General features: G+C 42.8%; 2 protein-coding genes across 5 annotated transcripts in view; both read right to left on the bottom strand.

Moving 5' to 3' along the window:
• Positions 1–17,570, bottom strand: part of ptpn18 (protein tyrosine phosphatase non-receptor type 18) — a 113,082-nt gene that overhangs the window by 39,415 nt on the left and 56,097 nt on the right. For all 4 annotated transcript variants that reach the window (XM_060932400.1, XM_060932401.1, XM_060932402.1 and 1 more), the window contains 2 exons: positions 9,106–9,398; positions 274–299 (listed from right to left, as the gene is read on the bottom strand). In XM_060932400.1, the coding sequence (XP_060788383.1) occupies positions 274–299; positions 9,106–9,398 (319 nt within the window). The remainder of the gene's footprint in view (positions 1–273; positions 300–9,105; positions 9,399–17,570) is intronic.
• Positions 12,211–16,300, bottom strand: LOC132893355 (piggyBac transposable element-derived protein 3-like). Its single transcript, XM_060932404.1, has 2 exons — positions 14,700–16,300; positions 12,211–14,452 (listed from the first exon to the last, which is right to left on the bottom strand). Exon 2 carries the CDS (start codon positions 13,623–13,625, stop codon positions 12,741–12,743), a length of 885 nt encoding a protein of 294 aa, XP_060788387.1. The 5' UTR covers positions 13,626–14,452; positions 14,700–16,300; the 3' UTR covers positions 12,211–12,740.

Here is a 17,570-nt window from a genome sequence, read left to right as displayed (position 1 = left end):
CGGAATAATTATTGGAAGAATGAAACAACATGCACATGAGAAAGTGCTGATTAGCTTTACGATAAATCTCAATACGTCCGATTTTCTGTACGAAGTGTCTCGTGAGATTTTGGGTGTGGCTCCGTGTGAATCTGGATCAGCATCGAGTCATACATGATTCATGAAATTAAATGCTGAATAATTTTCAGTGCATTACTCTTGCAAAACGAAATACAGTCACTGGTTTGCACTTCCTGGTGAAAGAATGAAGTGTAGAGTAAAAGTGCACGTTACCTGTGAGTCTCTCATCTGGAACATCCCTACAAAAGAAAAATACACATGTAAATAATCGACAGAAAGCCATCTGAGATAGCACACACACACACACACACCTAACCAGCTTTTGCTTTCATGTGGAGCTTGTTTGATTATTAAGGAGACTTTGAGACATTGTTGTTTTGGATCACTGCGTAGCTTTCGGCAAGTTTCAATAATTAAATCAGCAGATAGTTGAGTTTTCGCGGTTAGATGATGCCCTACTAAAAAAGTAGGTCATTTCATTAGAGGAGGAAAGTCGCGTGAAGGGAAATCGAGCTGCAAGTGATCATCGCATGATGAAAATCACAACTAAATAAATCATCACCAGCAGGTGATGCTGCCACTGTCAAACCCTGCGTTCACACTAGCGAGTGACAAGTCGCGAATGTCGCTCGTCTCATGTGAGTGTGAAACGAACCCTACTGTGTAGGTGTACCGCCCATCCAGCGTTTTTAGATGAGAAGAATCTCAAAATGTATAGCCTGGAACACCATTTACTACAGTGTCCAACATGTCTAACATTTAACGTGCATTTAAAATCTCATCTCATTACCTCTAGCCGCTTTATCCTGTTCTACAGGGTCGCAGGCAAGCTGGAGCCTATCCCAGCTGACTACGGGCGAAAGGCGGGGTACACCCTGGACAAGTCGCCAGGTCATCACAGGGCTGACACATAGACACAGACAACCATTCACACTCACATTCACACCTACGGTCAATTTAGAGTCACCAGTTAACCTAACCTGCATGTCTTTGGACTGTGGGGGAAACCGGAGCACCCGGAGGAAACCCACGCGGACACGGGGAGAACATGCAAACTCCGCACAGAAAGGCCCTCGCCGGCCATGGGGCTCGAACCCAGGACCTTCTTGCTGTGAGGCGACAGCGCTAACCACTACACCACCGTGCCGCCCCGCATTTAAAATAAATACAGATTTTTAAACGAAGTTCAGGAAGTGCGTAAACTGGTTGTTTGATGTGCTGTCCATTCCGTAGGTCTGTCTGATTTCATAACATGGTTTGAACTGAAACTGGTGGCTGGTGAACAATAACAAGAAGTCTTCTCAATCTTAATATACAGTGCTGTGCAAAAGTCTTGGCACCCCTTTCTTTTCTTTTGCGTGCAAACTTTGTTAGCGATTTCTATTTGATGACGTCTACATTATCGAGTCGGTACAAAATCATTTTAGAGTTCCAAACGTTCGTTTTAGGGTTTTTTTTTTTCCAGCACAAAATTAAATGTTACAGAAAAAAAAAAAGTTTGTATCTGAGCAGTATATTACATAAGAGAGGACTTTTCAGATTAAAGGAGAACTGAAGGCAACTTTTTTATAATCAAAATTCTATTTCTCTCATTTTATTAAATATCGGAATGCATTTTCGATCGCTATTTTGTCGCTGCTAGAGCAAGTTATGAGTGTTTGAAATATGCTCTGTAATATATCAGTCCGTATGTCAAAGCGACGGCCGTAAACGAGATTCGTCGAGACCTGTGCGAGACATCGTAGGACGGAAGTAAAACGTACAGCGGAAATCAAAGCGACCGACATCTGCTAACGTTGTCAAAAGACGCGCGTGCTCTCTTTCGAATGCTGACGTGATCAAGCCGGGAGTTTTGTTTGTTTTGATAGCGATCTGGAAAGTTTGAAAAAAGTAGGCAGTAATCGTCATTTAAACTCGTTTTTGTGCAATACTTCGTTTGGAAAACAGTTTTCAAAATGGCGGCACTGACACCTGGCTGACACTTGACGTTTCGAAGTCTCGCACAAGTCTCGTGAAGATCGCGCGGATAAGCGACGCCTGCCGTGGACCAAACGAACTAAATTCAACACGGCTAAAAACCGAATAGGCCGATAAGTAGAATATTTAATTGCGATTAGTTGCCAATACGAGTCACGATATAAGGTTACTAAAACCGAAAACGCACTTGAATAACATGTTAATTAAGAAATAAAGCAAGTTTAAACATGACTTCAGTTCCCCTTTAAAAAAGAAAACATAATGAAGGCTACTGGGTTTTGGTGCAAAATGAAGAAGCGAGTGTGACAGTCAAAGTGTCCAGAAGAACTGTGGCTGGTTCTGTAAGATGCTCAGTAAAACCTAAAGCTCATTCCCTTATAAAACTGCACTCATTGTACCTGAGACTACTATTTTTTAATTTTTTTTAAAGCAAAGGGTCGTCTCGCACCAAATATTGACTTTGTTTCATTTATTATGGCTTACTGATTACTGTTTATAGTATTTTTTTAATGTTGGAACTTTCCATTTCATTATTTTTAAGCCATTTTTGGTCCACAGCATTTCTTTCCATGTGCCTAAGACTTTTGCACAGGACTGGACATGTTATAAAACAGGAGTGATGAGTGACTAAAATTACTTTCGTCCTCTGAGAAAATAACCATCGGGCCAAACCGCCTCCATGATGATTACATGAAAGAGAGGAATTCACAAAGAGAAGTAAAACTGAGGACAAAAGACGTGCTATCTGATCAGCACTTACAAACACACACACACACACAAAACTCAATGACAAACATGTTTAAGTCACACGACCTCTTATTACAGGAGTAATTTCAGACAACCTGGGTCTCCACGGGGCTGCGCAATCACAGCAAGCATACAGTCTCCCAAAGTTTATCTCCAAGTTTAACCAGTTGCATCAAACTTTAACACTTGTTTCGAAAAAAACTCAATCAAGATCACGTTTAAGCCATCATTTGCAATAATAATAATAATAATAATAATAATAATATTATTATTATTATTATTATTAAGAAGAAGAAGAAGAAATGCAAATAAATACAAAGCATTTCCTTATTCATAACACTTTTTTTGCAGAAAGTAAGTTCCTTAAATTAAAGCTTTCGTTTAAAAAAAAGGAAGAAAACAAGTTCTGTTTTTGATATTGGCTGTTTTTTTAATGATACTGCATGGTTGTCAAGACAAAATACCGTCACACGTCGGAGATGTAAAACTCCCGTGCTAGCGAGCGACTGTGATAATTTGTAAGCAAACATGGCCGCCAGGTCTGCTTCGTTAAATACGGAAGATTTTGAGAGAATTTTGGAAGGGAAAGATGCATTGAACACCTGAAAGGAATGCGTACACTACCGTTCAAAAGTTTGGGGTCACTTTGAAATGTCCTTAGTTCTGAAAGAAAAGCACTGTTCTTTTCAATGAAGATCACTTTAAACTAATCAGAAATCCACTCTATACATTGCTAATGTGGTAAATGACTATTCTAGCTGGTTTTTGGTGCAATATCTCCATAGGTGTATAGAGGCCCATTTCCAGCAACTCTCACTCCAGTGTTCTAATGGTACAATGTGTTTGCTCATTGCCTCAGAAGGCTAATGGATGATTAGAAAACCCTTGTACAATCATGTTAGCACAGCTGAAAACAGTTGAGCTCTTTAGAGAAGCTATAAAACTGACCTTCCTTTGAGCAGATTGAGTTTCTGGAGCATCACATTTGTGGGGTCGATTAAATGCTCAAAATGGCCAGAAAAATGTCTCGACTATATTTTCTATTCATTTTACAACTTATGGTGGGAAATAAAAGTGTGACTTTTCATGGAAAACACAAAATTGTCTGGGTGACCCCAAACTTTTGAACGGTAGTGTAGGTGTAGTAATAATAATAACAATAGGCTTTTTTCGTGGTATATCAGATATATTCCATTCACCCCTTTCACAAACTGTAAATGTGGAATCATTTCGAGCAGTATTAATCTTGAAAAAATCCGTGAGACCATGTAAACCTGTAATAATGTTTAAATATCTGATATTTGAACATCGAAACTCATTATATAACCCAATATTGGTTTCTTTACTGTTATCAGCAGCATAGGCCTGGCTGCTGGAAGTTCCCAACGGCGCAGTGGATTGTCAGATATGTGAAAGGGGCGAGTGGAATAAATCTGATACACCACGACAAAAGCCAGCCAATATTATTATTATTACTATTATTATTCATACACATTCCTTTCGGGTGTTCAACACGTCTTTCTCTTTCAAAACTCTCTCAAATTCTTCCGTATTTAACGAAGCAACCCTGGCCGCCATGTTTGTTTACAAATTCTCACAGTCGCTCACTCCGTAGTGCGGAAGTTTTACGTCTCTGACGTGTGACGTCATGTTGTCTTGACAACCATGCAATATCGTAAACCATATTCAACGCTCATTCTCCACTGGATAGAGTGACGTAATACACGTAGGATAAGTGATACGCTAACAATATTGCATGTTATCAAACCAAATGAATGGAACCTGCTAGAAGGGAATAGAACACGTTTTTATTCCATGGAAAAAGTGTCCTGTATGGATAATAATTATCTTTACTGGAATAGTTAAAAGTCAACTTTTTGGAAAGGTGCTTTAATGAGACCATGTGTAAATCTGTAGTAACCTTTTATAACCTTCTGCTTCAACCTTTAGTGACTTGTGAATGGAAAAGTCAATGAGGCCTTTGTGCGTAATTTCACAATCGGTAACGTAGTCGAAGCAGAGAAACTAAAACGAGCCTCAACGCACAGATCCAGTCATCGATGAGGAATCACATCACTTGATTTTTGGTTGAGTTTGTGAGATATTTACAGACGGGCCTCATTAGCGGTTTTTTCTTGGAGAATAGAGTCACTTATAGGGTTAAATTACTCTCACATCTACCGTGTAGTTGCACCACACATCTCCAAACACACAGCGCAGGCGTTAATTTACACACCGCTAACATCGCTTATAAGATACAAGTACAACCCCGATTCCAAAAAAGTTGGGACAAAATATAAATTGTAAATAAAAACGGAATGCAATGATGTGGAAGTTTCAAAATTCCATATTTTATTCAGAATAGAACATAGATGACATATCAAATGTTTAAACTGAGAAAATGTATCATTTAAAGAGAAAAATTAGGTGATTTTAAATTTCATGACAACACCATATCTCAAAAAAGTTGGGACAAGGCCATGTTTACCACTGTGAGACATCCCCTTTTCTCTTTACAACAGTCTGTAAACGTCTGGGGACTGAGGAGACAAGTTGCTCAAGTTTAGGGATAGGAATGTTAACCCATTCTTGCCTAATGTAGGATTCTAGTTGCTCAACTGTCTTAGGTCTTTTTTGTCATATATTCCGTTTTATGATGCGCCAAATGTTTTCTATGGGTGAAAGATCTGGACTGCAGGCTGGCCAGTTCAGTACCCGGACCCTTCTTCTATGCAGCCATGATGCTGTAATTGATGCAGTATGTGGTTTGGCATTATCATGTTGGAAAATGCAAGGTCTTCCCTGAAAGAGACGTCGTCTGGATGGGAGCATATGTTGCTCTAGAACCTGGATATACCTTTCAGCATTGATGGGGTCTTTCCAGATGTGTAAGCTGCCCATGCCACACGCACTAATGCAACCCCATACCATCAGAGATGCAGGCTTCTGAACTGAGCACTGATAACAACTTGGGTCGTCCTTCTCCTCTTTAGTCCGAATGACACGGCGTCCCTGATTTCCATAAAGAACTTCAAATTTTGATTCGTCTGACCACAGAACAGTTTTCCACTTTGCCACAGTCCATTTTAAATGAGCCTTGGCCCAGAGAAGACGTCTGCGCTTCTGGATCGTGTTTAGATACGGCTTCTTCTTTGAACTATAGAGTTTTAGCTGGCAATGGCGGATGGCACGGTGGTTTGTGTTCACAGATAATGTTCTCTGGAAATATTCCTGACCCCATTTTGTGATTTCCAATACAGAAGCATGCCTGTATGTGATGCAGTACCGTCTAAGGGCCCGAAGATCACGGGCACCCAGTATGGTTTTCCGGCCTTGACCCTTACGCACAGAGATTCTTCCAGATTCTCTGAATCTTTTGATGATATTATGCACTGTAGATGATGATATGTTCAAACTCTTTGCAATTTTACACTGTCGAACTCCTTTCTGATATTGCTCCACTATTTGTTGGCGCAGAATTAGGGGGATTGGTGATCCTCTTCCCATCTTTACTTCTGAGAGCCGCTGCCACTCCAAGATGCTCTTTTTATACCCAGTCATGTTAATGACCTATTGCCAATTGACCTAATGAGTTGCAATTTGGTCCGCCAGCTGTTCCTTTTTTGTACCTTTAACTTTTCCAGCCTCTTATTGCCCCTGTCCCAACTTTTTTGAGATGTGTTGCTGTCATGAAATTTCAAATGAGCCAATATTTGGCATGAAATTTCAAAATGTCTCACTTTCGACATTTGATATGTTGTCTATGTTCTATTGTGAATACAATATCAGTTTTTGAGATTTGTAAGTTATTGCATTCCGTTTTTATGTACAATTTGTACTTTGTCCCAACTTTTTTGGAATCGGGGTTGTACACAAAAGGGCAAAAAAAAAAAAAAAAGAACATCAGAGAACGCTGTTTGTTTTATTATATTACAGCTGAAGTTGACAGACGATATATCCACGCTTTTTTGCTTGCTTCTTTGTAATAAAAGTCTGTCCAAACAGTTTTCCAAACCATATTCAACGCTCATTCTCCATTGGGTTGAGTGACGTAATAGACGTAGGATAAGCGATATGCTAACAATACTGCATGCTATCAAACCAAATAAATGAAACCCGCTAGAAGGGAATAGAACACATCTTTTTATTCCATCAAAAAAGTGTCCTGTATGGATAATAATGTACTTTATTGCGTCATCTGCTATCTTAACAACACACTGACAGCTAGGAAAAACTAAGAGATTACACTGCTTGATAATGATCATGATTCATTTTTTATTTCGTCCATTCAAATCGTTATAAATTTGAATCGTGATTTTTCACTGCGCGAGTTATCGTTACCTGCCGACACAATAAACACGTTAGTTCACAGCTAAAAATGTTGCAATAACATTGTAGAAATGTATAGAAACACCTATAAAACCGACTGATTGAATGTTCTAGGAACTGAAAATAATAATGTTCAGCTAATTTGAAATCAAAACTGCACAGAAAAATCATAAAAGTAAAAAACTGGCCTTAATAAGACTTATTACAATAATCTCCCATTATTGCTCCTGACCAGTAAAATAGCATATTCCCGTAGAAGTGTAGAACAATACTTCTTTTATCTCATTCAAGACACTAGAAAGCATCCGACACCTGGCTAGTAAATTACAAAACATACTTTGCGATGCATGGGCGGCACGGTGGTGTAGTGGTTAGCGCTGTCGCTTCACAGCAAGAAGGCCCGGGTTTGAGCCCCGTGGCCGACGAGGGCCTTTCTGTGCGGAGTTTGCATGTTCTCCCCGTGGGTTTCCTCCGGGTGCTCCGGTTTCCCCCACAGTCCAATAACATGCAGGTTAGGTTAACTGGTGACTCTAAATTGACCGTAGGTGTGAATGTGAGTGTGAATGGTTGCCTGTGTCTATGTGTCAGCCCTGTGATGACCTGGCGACTTATCCAGGGTGTACCCCGCCTTTCGCCCGTACCGTAGTCAGCTGGGATAGGCTCCAGCTTGCCTGCGACCCTGTAGAACAGGATAAAGCGGCTAGAGATAATGAGATGAGACTTTGCGATGCTACAAACCATTAACAGCCATGAACGGTAGCATATACTCAGCAAAAATAAAAACTTGACACTCATTATTTTTCAAATAGTGTTTAGAAACTTTTCTTGAAAGAGTTCTTGTTGTGATTATGGTTAAATGCATCGTCAAGGGCATTACGTCACACATTCATTCTACTGGTCGGGCCTACGTAGCACGTGCGAGAGCACTGCACGCTAAAATCACGTTTCCACGTGACACAAGTGACGTGACCTATTGATACACGTGCAATTGATCTCACGGTAGCAGAGTAGAGTGTCATCTCAGAAAAACAAGGTTTTATGGTTAATTATTCGTTAATTTGTAATGCCACGACTGTCAAACATTCAGCGTGAACGTGCCATTGGCATGCTGAATACGGGAACATCCGTCACTGACGTTGCGAGGGTTATGGGATGCAGTCGACAGACCATCCATAATCTCTAGGCACGTCTCCATCAAACTGGCACCACAGGAACCACTGGAACCCTCCACAGAACTTGCAGGAGCTTGGTGCCATGTTGGTACAAATATGGCGGCGCATTCCCCAAGCTGTGTTCAGACGCATCATCCAATCCATGAGGAGACGTTGTATCGCAGTTGTGAACGCCCATGGAGGACACACCCGATATTGACATGATTTCATTAAGTTGTGACTCACAGTTTTTGATCATGGACATTGTCATCGCATTTCCGGTGGAACCGATTCCATGACAAACATGATCTGTATGCTATAGCGTCTTTAATGACAAGATAATTGAATACAATCGTTATTTCAAACCTATTTTCCAAAATGTTCAAATTATTGACTTTGAAACGAGTGTAAAGTTTTTATTTTTGTTGAGTTTATTTAAATGCAGAGTCCATTCCCCTGAACTTCCTGTCGATTTTATCAACTTCACACCATCTCAGTTTGGTCTACTGCAAACACAAACACCAACTAATGTGTGAATCTTCTCATCGCATCTCATTATCTGTAGCCACTTTATTCTGTTCTACAGGGTCGCAGGCAAGCTGGAGCCTATCCCAGCTGACTACGGGCGAAAGGCGGGGTACACCCTGGACAAGTCGCCAGGTCATCACAGGGCTGACACATAGACACAGACAACCATTCACACTCACATTCTGTGTGAATCTTTTTTTTTTTTCAAAAAGTGTGTGTTAACAAGTGTTCTTTAGATGCTCAAGGGTACGAGCGTCTTCAAGGCATAGAAGCTTTAAGGAAAGTCAACTTTCAGGAGAATAACCCTGCTCACCTGGTAGGGGTTCATAGCCACCGTAGTCCATCTCTGATGAGGCCTTGTGGTTCCGTTGCCATGTCTGGTCATAAACAGGAGCCGTGCGAGCAGCTCTGTTTTTTGGCTTCACGATGCTGTACAGGTCGTTTGTAGGCGCCTTCTGGGTGGTTGAGTTTTCATTGTCGTAGTGATGGGAAACAATCGGTGGCATGGTGGACGGCTGCTTGATCTTGTTTACGACTGCATACGTGTCGTTCATGTTGATGGATGATGGAGGATGAGAGGACCTCGGGCGGAGGGCAGGGGGTTTTCTAAGTAGAGAGGAAGAAAATAATGACAGTGATTGTCTAACGGAAGCATAAATAAGTCGAAGATCTTCTAAAATAAAATGCTAGTCTGAAAACGTTTTCAGGAAGCAGAAAGAACAGCGGTCACAATCACACACAAGGTGTCAAATTTATTGCTGACAAAAAAAAAATGATTGACGTAGATCAGCGTCAGCTGATCTAAACTCTAAAATGGCCCAAGACATTGTCTATGGTTCCATTTCAAGTCAAACCTGTCCCTAAAATATATGTCCTTTTTGGATGTAAGCTACATTTGGCCATCATAACACTGTCATAAGCGTATAAAAACGTGATCTAGTTTTACGCAGTGTATGCTATATGTCCAAAAATATACGTACAGACACCTGACCATCACACCCATATGTGGTTCTTCACCAAACTGCTGCCACAAATGGAATGGTCTTTGTATGCTGGAGTATTACAGTTTCCCTTCACAGGGGCATGACAATGCCCCTGTGCATAAAGCGAGCTCCATGAACACATGGTTTGCCAAGGTTGGAGTGGAAGAACTCGAGGGTCCTGAACAGATCCCTGACCGAACACCTTTTGGATGAACTGGAACGTTGACTGCACCTCAGACCTCCTCATCCGACATCACTGCCTGATCTCACTAATGCTCTCGTAGCTGGATGATCACAAATGCCCACAGCTATGCCCCAAAATCTAGTGGAAAGCCTTCCCAGAAGAGTGGAAATTCTTAGAACAGCCAAGTAAAGTGGGACTAAATCTGGACTGGGATGTTCAACAAGCACACATGGCTGCGATGGTTAGGCGTCCACATACTTTTGGCACATACATATCATGCGTTATGTTGTCTGTAAAACTAGTTTGTTGTGAAAATTAACATATCTACTGTATTAAGTGTTTATTTCATTCATGTTCATTAAATAGCTTCTTTAATGTGTGTTTTAACCCATTAAATCCCAAATTTTTCCCAGACATAAAAATATCCAAATCATGTATCATTGGTAACCCTTTGAAATAATCAAGAATATTTTTTTTTAAAATTGTGGAAAAGTAGATGAAAAAGTGCGTTTTATGACCGGTCACAATTGTGACCAGTGGGATAATGTGTTGTTATTCTCAATTAAAGGTGTTGAAAGTGCTTTTTTTGTTTTAAAGAAGGGTGAAATGGCTCTATATTCTAACAGCAATCACTGTAATAGAGTGTTTGGTGAGGAACTTGGAACTTCCAACACTAACATGAAGACTGACACCAAAGGCAAAAAATGTTAACATGTTAACATTGGGCGGCACGGTGGTGTAGTGGTTAGCGCTGTCGCCTCACAGCAGGAAGGTCCGGGTTCGAGCCCCGTGGCCGGCGAGGGCCTTTCTGTGTGGAGTTTGCATGTTCTCCCCGTGTCCGCGTGGGTTTCCTCCGGGTGCTCCGGTTTTCCCCACAGTCCAAAGACATGCAGGTTAGGTTAACTGGTGACTCTAAATTGACCGTAGGTGTGAATGTGAGTGTGAATGGTTGTCTGTGTCTAATGGCCCTTTTCCACTACCCTTTTTCGGCTCACTTCAGCTCACTTCAGCCCGACATGGCTCGCGTTTCGACTACCTTAGAGCAGCACGACTCCGCTCACTTCAGCCCTACTCAGCACCCAAAACTCGCACGGTTTTGGAGTGGGGCTGAAGCGAGCCAAACCGAGCTGAGTGAGGCTAGGGGCGTGAGCAGATACTCCCCTGTGCACTGATTGATGAGGAGGAGTGTCCTCACATGCCCACACACGCCCCGCGAGCACGCTGGGATCTGTAAACACCGTAAACCCGGAAGAAGAATAATTACGAATTACGAGAATTTCTGAAGCCTTATGCGTCTCGCCTCATCTATACGCTCTTGCCAGCATCTGTTGGCGTTGTCGGTGACAACAAGCCACAGCACCAAGACCAGCAACACTAACGACTCCATGTTTATTGTTTACTATCCGGGTCGTGAGACTACCGCTTAAAAGGTCACTGATGTCACTGTTTGCGCTGCCTAACGACATCACGTGACGTCCACCCACTTTCGCTAACTCCACCCAATGTGTCCACCCACTTCCAGCCAGCACGGTTCAGCGCGGTTGTAGTCGAAATGCAACTCCAACAGCCCCACTCAGCTCGACTCAGCCCAACTCAGCACCTCACGGCTCAGCCCAACTCAGCCGCATTGGTAGTGAAAAAGCGGCATATGTGTCAGCCCTGTGATGACCTGGCGACTTGTCCAGGGTGTACCCCGCCTTTCGCCCGTAGTCAGCTGGGATAGGCTCCAGCTTGCCTGCGACCCTGTAGAACAGGATAAAGCGGCTAGAGATAACGAGATGAGATGTTAACATTGTTTTTTTATTTGAATATAATTTGCAACAGTGTTACTTTAGTGCAACATGTATTGAAACATTTATACTTAAACATAAAATATTTAGGAACAATGTTCCCTGTCGAATACACATACACAATACAAATGCACAAGTAGAGGCCTCATTAAGCAAAATAAAATATATTCTCTGCCAAGTTAGATTAGACACAGGTATAAAGAGGTAGGCTTCAGAACAAAGTGCTCAATTTGTTTGTGCATAACTATTTTGAACTACAATCAGACATACTGTCATTACAGTAACATAGAACATGAAGGTAACATTTAGGACAAAGGCCTGCATGTATATGGATAACAAAAACAATCAATGATCTGAACCTTGATCCGTCAGTCCCACTGTCATATAGTTTGTCTTGACTCAACTGACCCTCTTTCCCCCCAAAAAAACCCCAATTAATCTGTTGTAGTGCTCCGCCTCACCCTTTGATGACTTCAATATTCTTTGTTTGTTGGCCCTTTCAGCCCTTTACATTCACTTTTATCTTCTTTTGTACTTTCCATGGTATATCTTAAAGCACTCAATGTGCAGTGGCGCCTTGCATTTTTCACATGCATAGGTGGTGCGTTTATCACACAGACGGCATCTCAGGAAACGATTCCCCGTGTTGATTGGCCAGTGAGAGTCTTGGTCATATCTTGCCTGATCTTGAACAATAGCAGCCAGTAGAAATCTCCTTCCGTGGCTCAGTGGCTTTGTGCCAAACCTTTGCATAAGAGACTGTGCCACCACCCGTGAGCAGGTCAATGGTCCCTCCCATAACTTCTCTGTAAAAGTAATAGCTATTTACGAGGGCACTCTTGAGAGACCATGCAAAGATGGGCCACCACCACTTCTTGGACCTGATCGTGATGCTATATCTTGAGGCCTGTTGGTCATGAAGGTCTACACCTCCCATGTGATCATTATGTTGCTTGATGCATTGTGGTTGTCGGACTTGGTCAAAGGCACGTCACTCTTTATTCCATCGCTTGACAACTGTCTCAGTATAGTTCTTCTCCATGTTTGTTGCTATAGTGACAATGTTGTTGTCCTTCCAGCGGACCAGCAGCTTCTCTCCTTGCGTTAGAACTTCGGAGGTTCCTCGGGGTAACTGCATGAATTCCCTCTTCAGTTTGAAGGGAACATTAAAGAGACGGTTTTCCCTCATTCTCCCACAGCTTCCATATCCCCTCTTCGTCATGTCATCCAGGAGTGCAAGGGAAGTAAAGAGGTTGTCGTGGTGGAATTTACAACCTTGAGGCACCTCACCTTGGTCTGCAAGACCGAGAATGACACTCAGCCCCTGGCCTAACGCAGTCTCTGGGAGGAGTGTGTGGCGTCCCCCATATGGCTCCATATGATGCATGTACCCACTGGACGAAGCAAAGCTCCAGATCTTATAACCAAAATGGATTGGTTTGCCTTTTATGAATTGCTTGCATCCATGGCGGCCATAATATCGAACCATGCTTTCATCCACTGACAACCATTCTGGATATGGCATGACTTTGTATGACTTGTTAAGCTCGGTGAAGATGGGCCTAACCTTGAAAAATGGGTCCTCGGTGATCTTTGTGTTGTCAACAAAATGTAGCGAGGCCATTATTTCATCAAATTGATTTCTCCGCATTGCATTTGAAATGCTTTCATTATGTACATCACTGTCGCGCGACCAGTGCATACATTTTCTTGGAACAGTGCTGTAGCCAGATGCCAGAAGGATCCCATAGAATGCAAGGAGCTCATCCATACTCATATCCAGTTGCTTGTCCTTGGTCTGGGTGGAGTCAAGGTTGGACATTTCAACAGTGATCTCTCTTAGGGTGGGCGGATACATTAGTAGGAAAACATCCATTGGATCAGGACAGCTTTGTTTGACACATTCAGCAGCATTTGGGCTGTATACTATGTATTCAGGAATGGTAGTAGTGGTTGGCCTTTTTGATCATTTGAACACTCTGTCTTTATTTTTGACCACCTCTGGCTGTGCCCATGGACCTTCTGACTGGTCCTTCTGGTGGCTAGAAGACCTTAGAGCTTCTTTAGACTTGTCCTTCTGGCAGCTAGAAGACCTTAGGGCTTCTTTAGACTTGTCCCTCTGGCAGCTAGAGGACCCTGGGGGTTCCTCAGACTGGCCCCTCTGGTGGCTAGAGGACCTTGGAGGTTCCTCAGACTGGCCTCTCTGGCGGCTAGAGGACCTTGGAGGTTCCTCAGACTGGCCTCTCTGGCGGCTAGAGGACCTTGGCACTTGAGCAGTAGAGAATGGTAGAGAAGGGGTAGTGGGGGAGGGTTAGGCCATTAGCACTGATAATATTCCTATCGCGATCTTTATTTTTGATCTCCTGCAGCTTTGCCTTTGGCTCTTGTGGCTGCCCGGTATGGCTTGTAGAGGCCTTGTACTCTTCATTTTCAACAAGGCCAGATGGTAAGGGAGAGCTAGTGGGGTGGGGGATGGGGAATTCATAATCAATGTTGTTCCTGTCATGATCTGTCCCCATAAGTTCAGCATCTGCATTCAACATCCTGGTTGGCAAATGGCCCATCTCCCCCTCATAGTCCATATCTGACCCATCACTATCACAATCGGCATCTTTCTCATTTTGAGGGATAACTGCAATGTTGCATGCCTTGTCTGGGCCATCAGCTTCATCCAACATATCAAGAACTTCACTCAAAGTGAATCTAAAAGAAAGAAAAAAGTAGAAAGTTAGGTACCACAAGGATTTTGTATGTATAGAAGTACATGTACACCGAGATACAACGTGCTATCCCACCGGTCACTATTGTGACCATTAACATGTTTACTCATTCTGCAAACACACAAAACAAATTTGAGAAATTGCAAATGCATATATCATTACTAGACACCATAAAGATAATGTGTACCAAAAATCTTTGTCCTATGTTTATTTTAACATACTTTACTAACCTGTTCTTTGGGAGCTTTGAGGCAGCCATCCTCTTCTCAAGGTGCAACCAGGAAGTAAACAGCTCTGGTCATGTGACAATTTACTCAAAACATGTGACACTACACACATTTCATCCAAACATTGTATTATTTCAATATTTACTGAAAATGCATTGAAAAATCACTTAGAAACATTTTTAGCGGCGCTCCCAGCGGAGCACCATACCTAAGAAAAAATGGTAAACCCATCGAGTCGATTTTTTGTGGTTTGTCCGTGTACGTGTGGAGCGCAGGTGGCCAAGTGGTTAGAGCGCTTGACCGCTAAGCGAACGGTCCCTGGTTCGAGCCTCGGCTCGACGGGGATCTGGGGCTCGCTCCCTGTCCACCCAGCAGTGAATGGGGACCTGGTGGAAACACTGGGGAAGTTAAAGGCGGCGAGGAAAGGAACTGGCCACCCTACCTCACTATGCCGATGGCCCAGGACAAGTGCGCTCTCTAACAGGCACTCTCCCAATGTACGAATCGTATATGGGACTCCCCTTTGCTTGCCGTGTACGTGTACCACCAGTCATACACACCGCCTAGTGGTCAGTGTTAGTAATTACCAGTCATAGCGGAGCTCCCGGCCCACGCGAGTGGACCACCATACCTAAGAAAAAATGGTAAACCCATCGAGTCTATTTTTTTGTGGTTTGTCCGTGTACGTGTACCACCACAGGAAGCCCAGTTTTGCTTTCGAAAAGTTTGCAAATGAAAAGGATCGAGAATAGTCGTTCTGTGTTGGTCCAAGTTAAGACCAGGGAATTCAAAGCTAGCAAATCACTGCAAAGTGTCTGCAAAAAACAACTAACTTTGTCAGCGTTTGTAAATTTCGAACGGCCGGGAGCAAGTGGCCGGTTAGTTGACTTGATGGGTTTACCATTTTTTCTTAGGTATGGTGCTCCGATCGCGCGGGCCGAAATAAATAATAACAACTTCCAGTTTAAAAGTATATGGAATTATACATCTGGAAATGATGGCAGAGGAGAACAAAGGAAAAAGAAAATGAATTAACAGAAGAAGAAAAACTTAGAAGATGGGAAAGTGAAAAAGAAAGAAAGCAAAACTTAAGTGAAGAAAGAAAACGAATTTTAACAGAAGAAAAAAACTTAGAAGACGGGAAAGTGAAAAAGAAAGACTATCGACCAATCACAAAGCGAGAAAATTATTTTGACAACTACCTGGTAGATGATTCTATGACAGCTGTTAAGTGTGACGTCACTTGTAAGGAAAACTGACTTCCGGCTCCAAAATCAAAAGCTATTATATGAAGATTTTTTCTTTCTTTTTTCTTCATGACAGGATTTATTGTCAGTAATTACCAGTCATACACACCGCCTAGGCGGCACGGTGGTGTAGTGGTTAGCGCTGTCGCCTCACAGCAAGAAGGTCCTGGGTTCGAGCCCCGGGGCCGGCGAGGGCCTTTCTGTGCGGAGTTTGCATGTTCTCCCCGTGTCCGCGTGGGTTTCCTCCGGGTGCTCCGGCTTCCCCCACAGTCCAAAGACATGCAGGTTAGGTTAACTGGTGACTCTAAATTGACCGTAGGTGTGAATGTGAATGGTTGTCTGTGTCTATGTGTCAGCCCTGTAATGACCTGGCGACTTGTCCAGGGTGTACCCCGCCTTTCACCCATAGTCAGCTGGGATAGGCTCCAGCTTGCCTGCGACCCTGTAGAAGGATAAAGCGGCTAGAGATAATGAGATGAGATGAGATGACACACCGCCTAGTGGCCAGTGTTAGTAATTACCAGTCATACACACCGCCTAGGCGGCACGGTGGTGTAGTGGTTAGCGCTGTCGCCTCACAGCAAGAAGGTCCGGGTTCGAGCCCTGTGGCCGGCGAGGGCCTTTCTGTGCATGTCTGCGTGGGTTTCCTCCGGGTGCTCCGGTTTCCCCCACAGTCCAAAGACATGCAGGTTAGGTTAACTGGTGACTCTAAATTGACCGTAGGTGTGAATGTGAGTGTGAATGGTTGTCTGTGTCTATGTGTCAGCCCTGTGATGGCCTGGCGACTTGTCCAGGGTGTACCCCGCCTTTCACCCGTAGTCAGCTGGGATAGGCTCCAGCTTGCCTGCGACCCTGTAGAACAGGATAAACCGGCAAGAGATAATGAGATGAGGTGACACACTGCCTAGTGGCCAGTGTTAATAATTACCAGTCATACACACACCGCCTCGTGGCCAGTGCTAGCCAGTAAAGAAATGAAACAAAAGAGACTGGCTATGATATAAGGAAATTCTACAACCCAGAAACAGATGGGAGCTCCACTTTTAGGCAGTGCCTAAATCTATATATTAGAGCCTTATAAATAAAAATATTTTTTACGGTCACTATTGTGACCGATGGGGTGAAATGGGTTAAATGCAAATTTGACTATCATTTGAGCTTGGGGCCTTAAAATCATTCACTGAGCCGACATATCAGCTTCTTAACTCAATAAACCGTCGTTTCAGGTAAATCACACACGATTCTGGTCATGCCTGAAGTAGGTACAATAAATTCCGGAATACTTCATAGACAACGTCTTAAAAGCTTCATTACTGACTTACGTGCTTCTACAACCCCAATTCCAAAAAAGTTGGGACGCTTTGTAAACGGTCAATAAAAACAGAATGCGATAATTTTCAAATCATGGAAACTCTATATTTCATTGAAAATAGAACAAAAACAACATATCAAAATGTTGAAACTGAGAAATTTTATTGTTTTTTGAAAAATATATGCTCATTTTGAATTTGATGTCAGCAACACATTTCAGAAAAGTTGGGACAGGGGCAACGAAAGACTGAAAAAGTTGTTATGGCAGCGGGGGCGTGGTCAAGCATCGGTCTGTGACCGGAGGGCAGAGTCAGGG

This window comes from Neoarius graeffei, chromosome 10 (assembly GCF_027579695.1).
Source record: "Neoarius graeffei isolate fNeoGra1 chromosome 10, fNeoGra1.pri, whole genome shotgun sequence".
Taxonomy (NCBI): Eukaryota; Metazoa; Chordata; class Actinopteri; order Siluriformes; family Ariidae; genus Neoarius; species Neoarius graeffei.
The sequence above is the reverse complement of the archived record's forward strand: the minus strand, read 5'-3'. Positions and strand labels throughout refer to the sequence as shown.

Coding starts and splice junctions, on each gene's coding strand:
- LOC132893355 (XM_060932404.1), bottom strand. CDS start 13,625: ATGGATGTTTTCCTACTAATGTATCCGCCCACCCTAAGAGAGATCACT.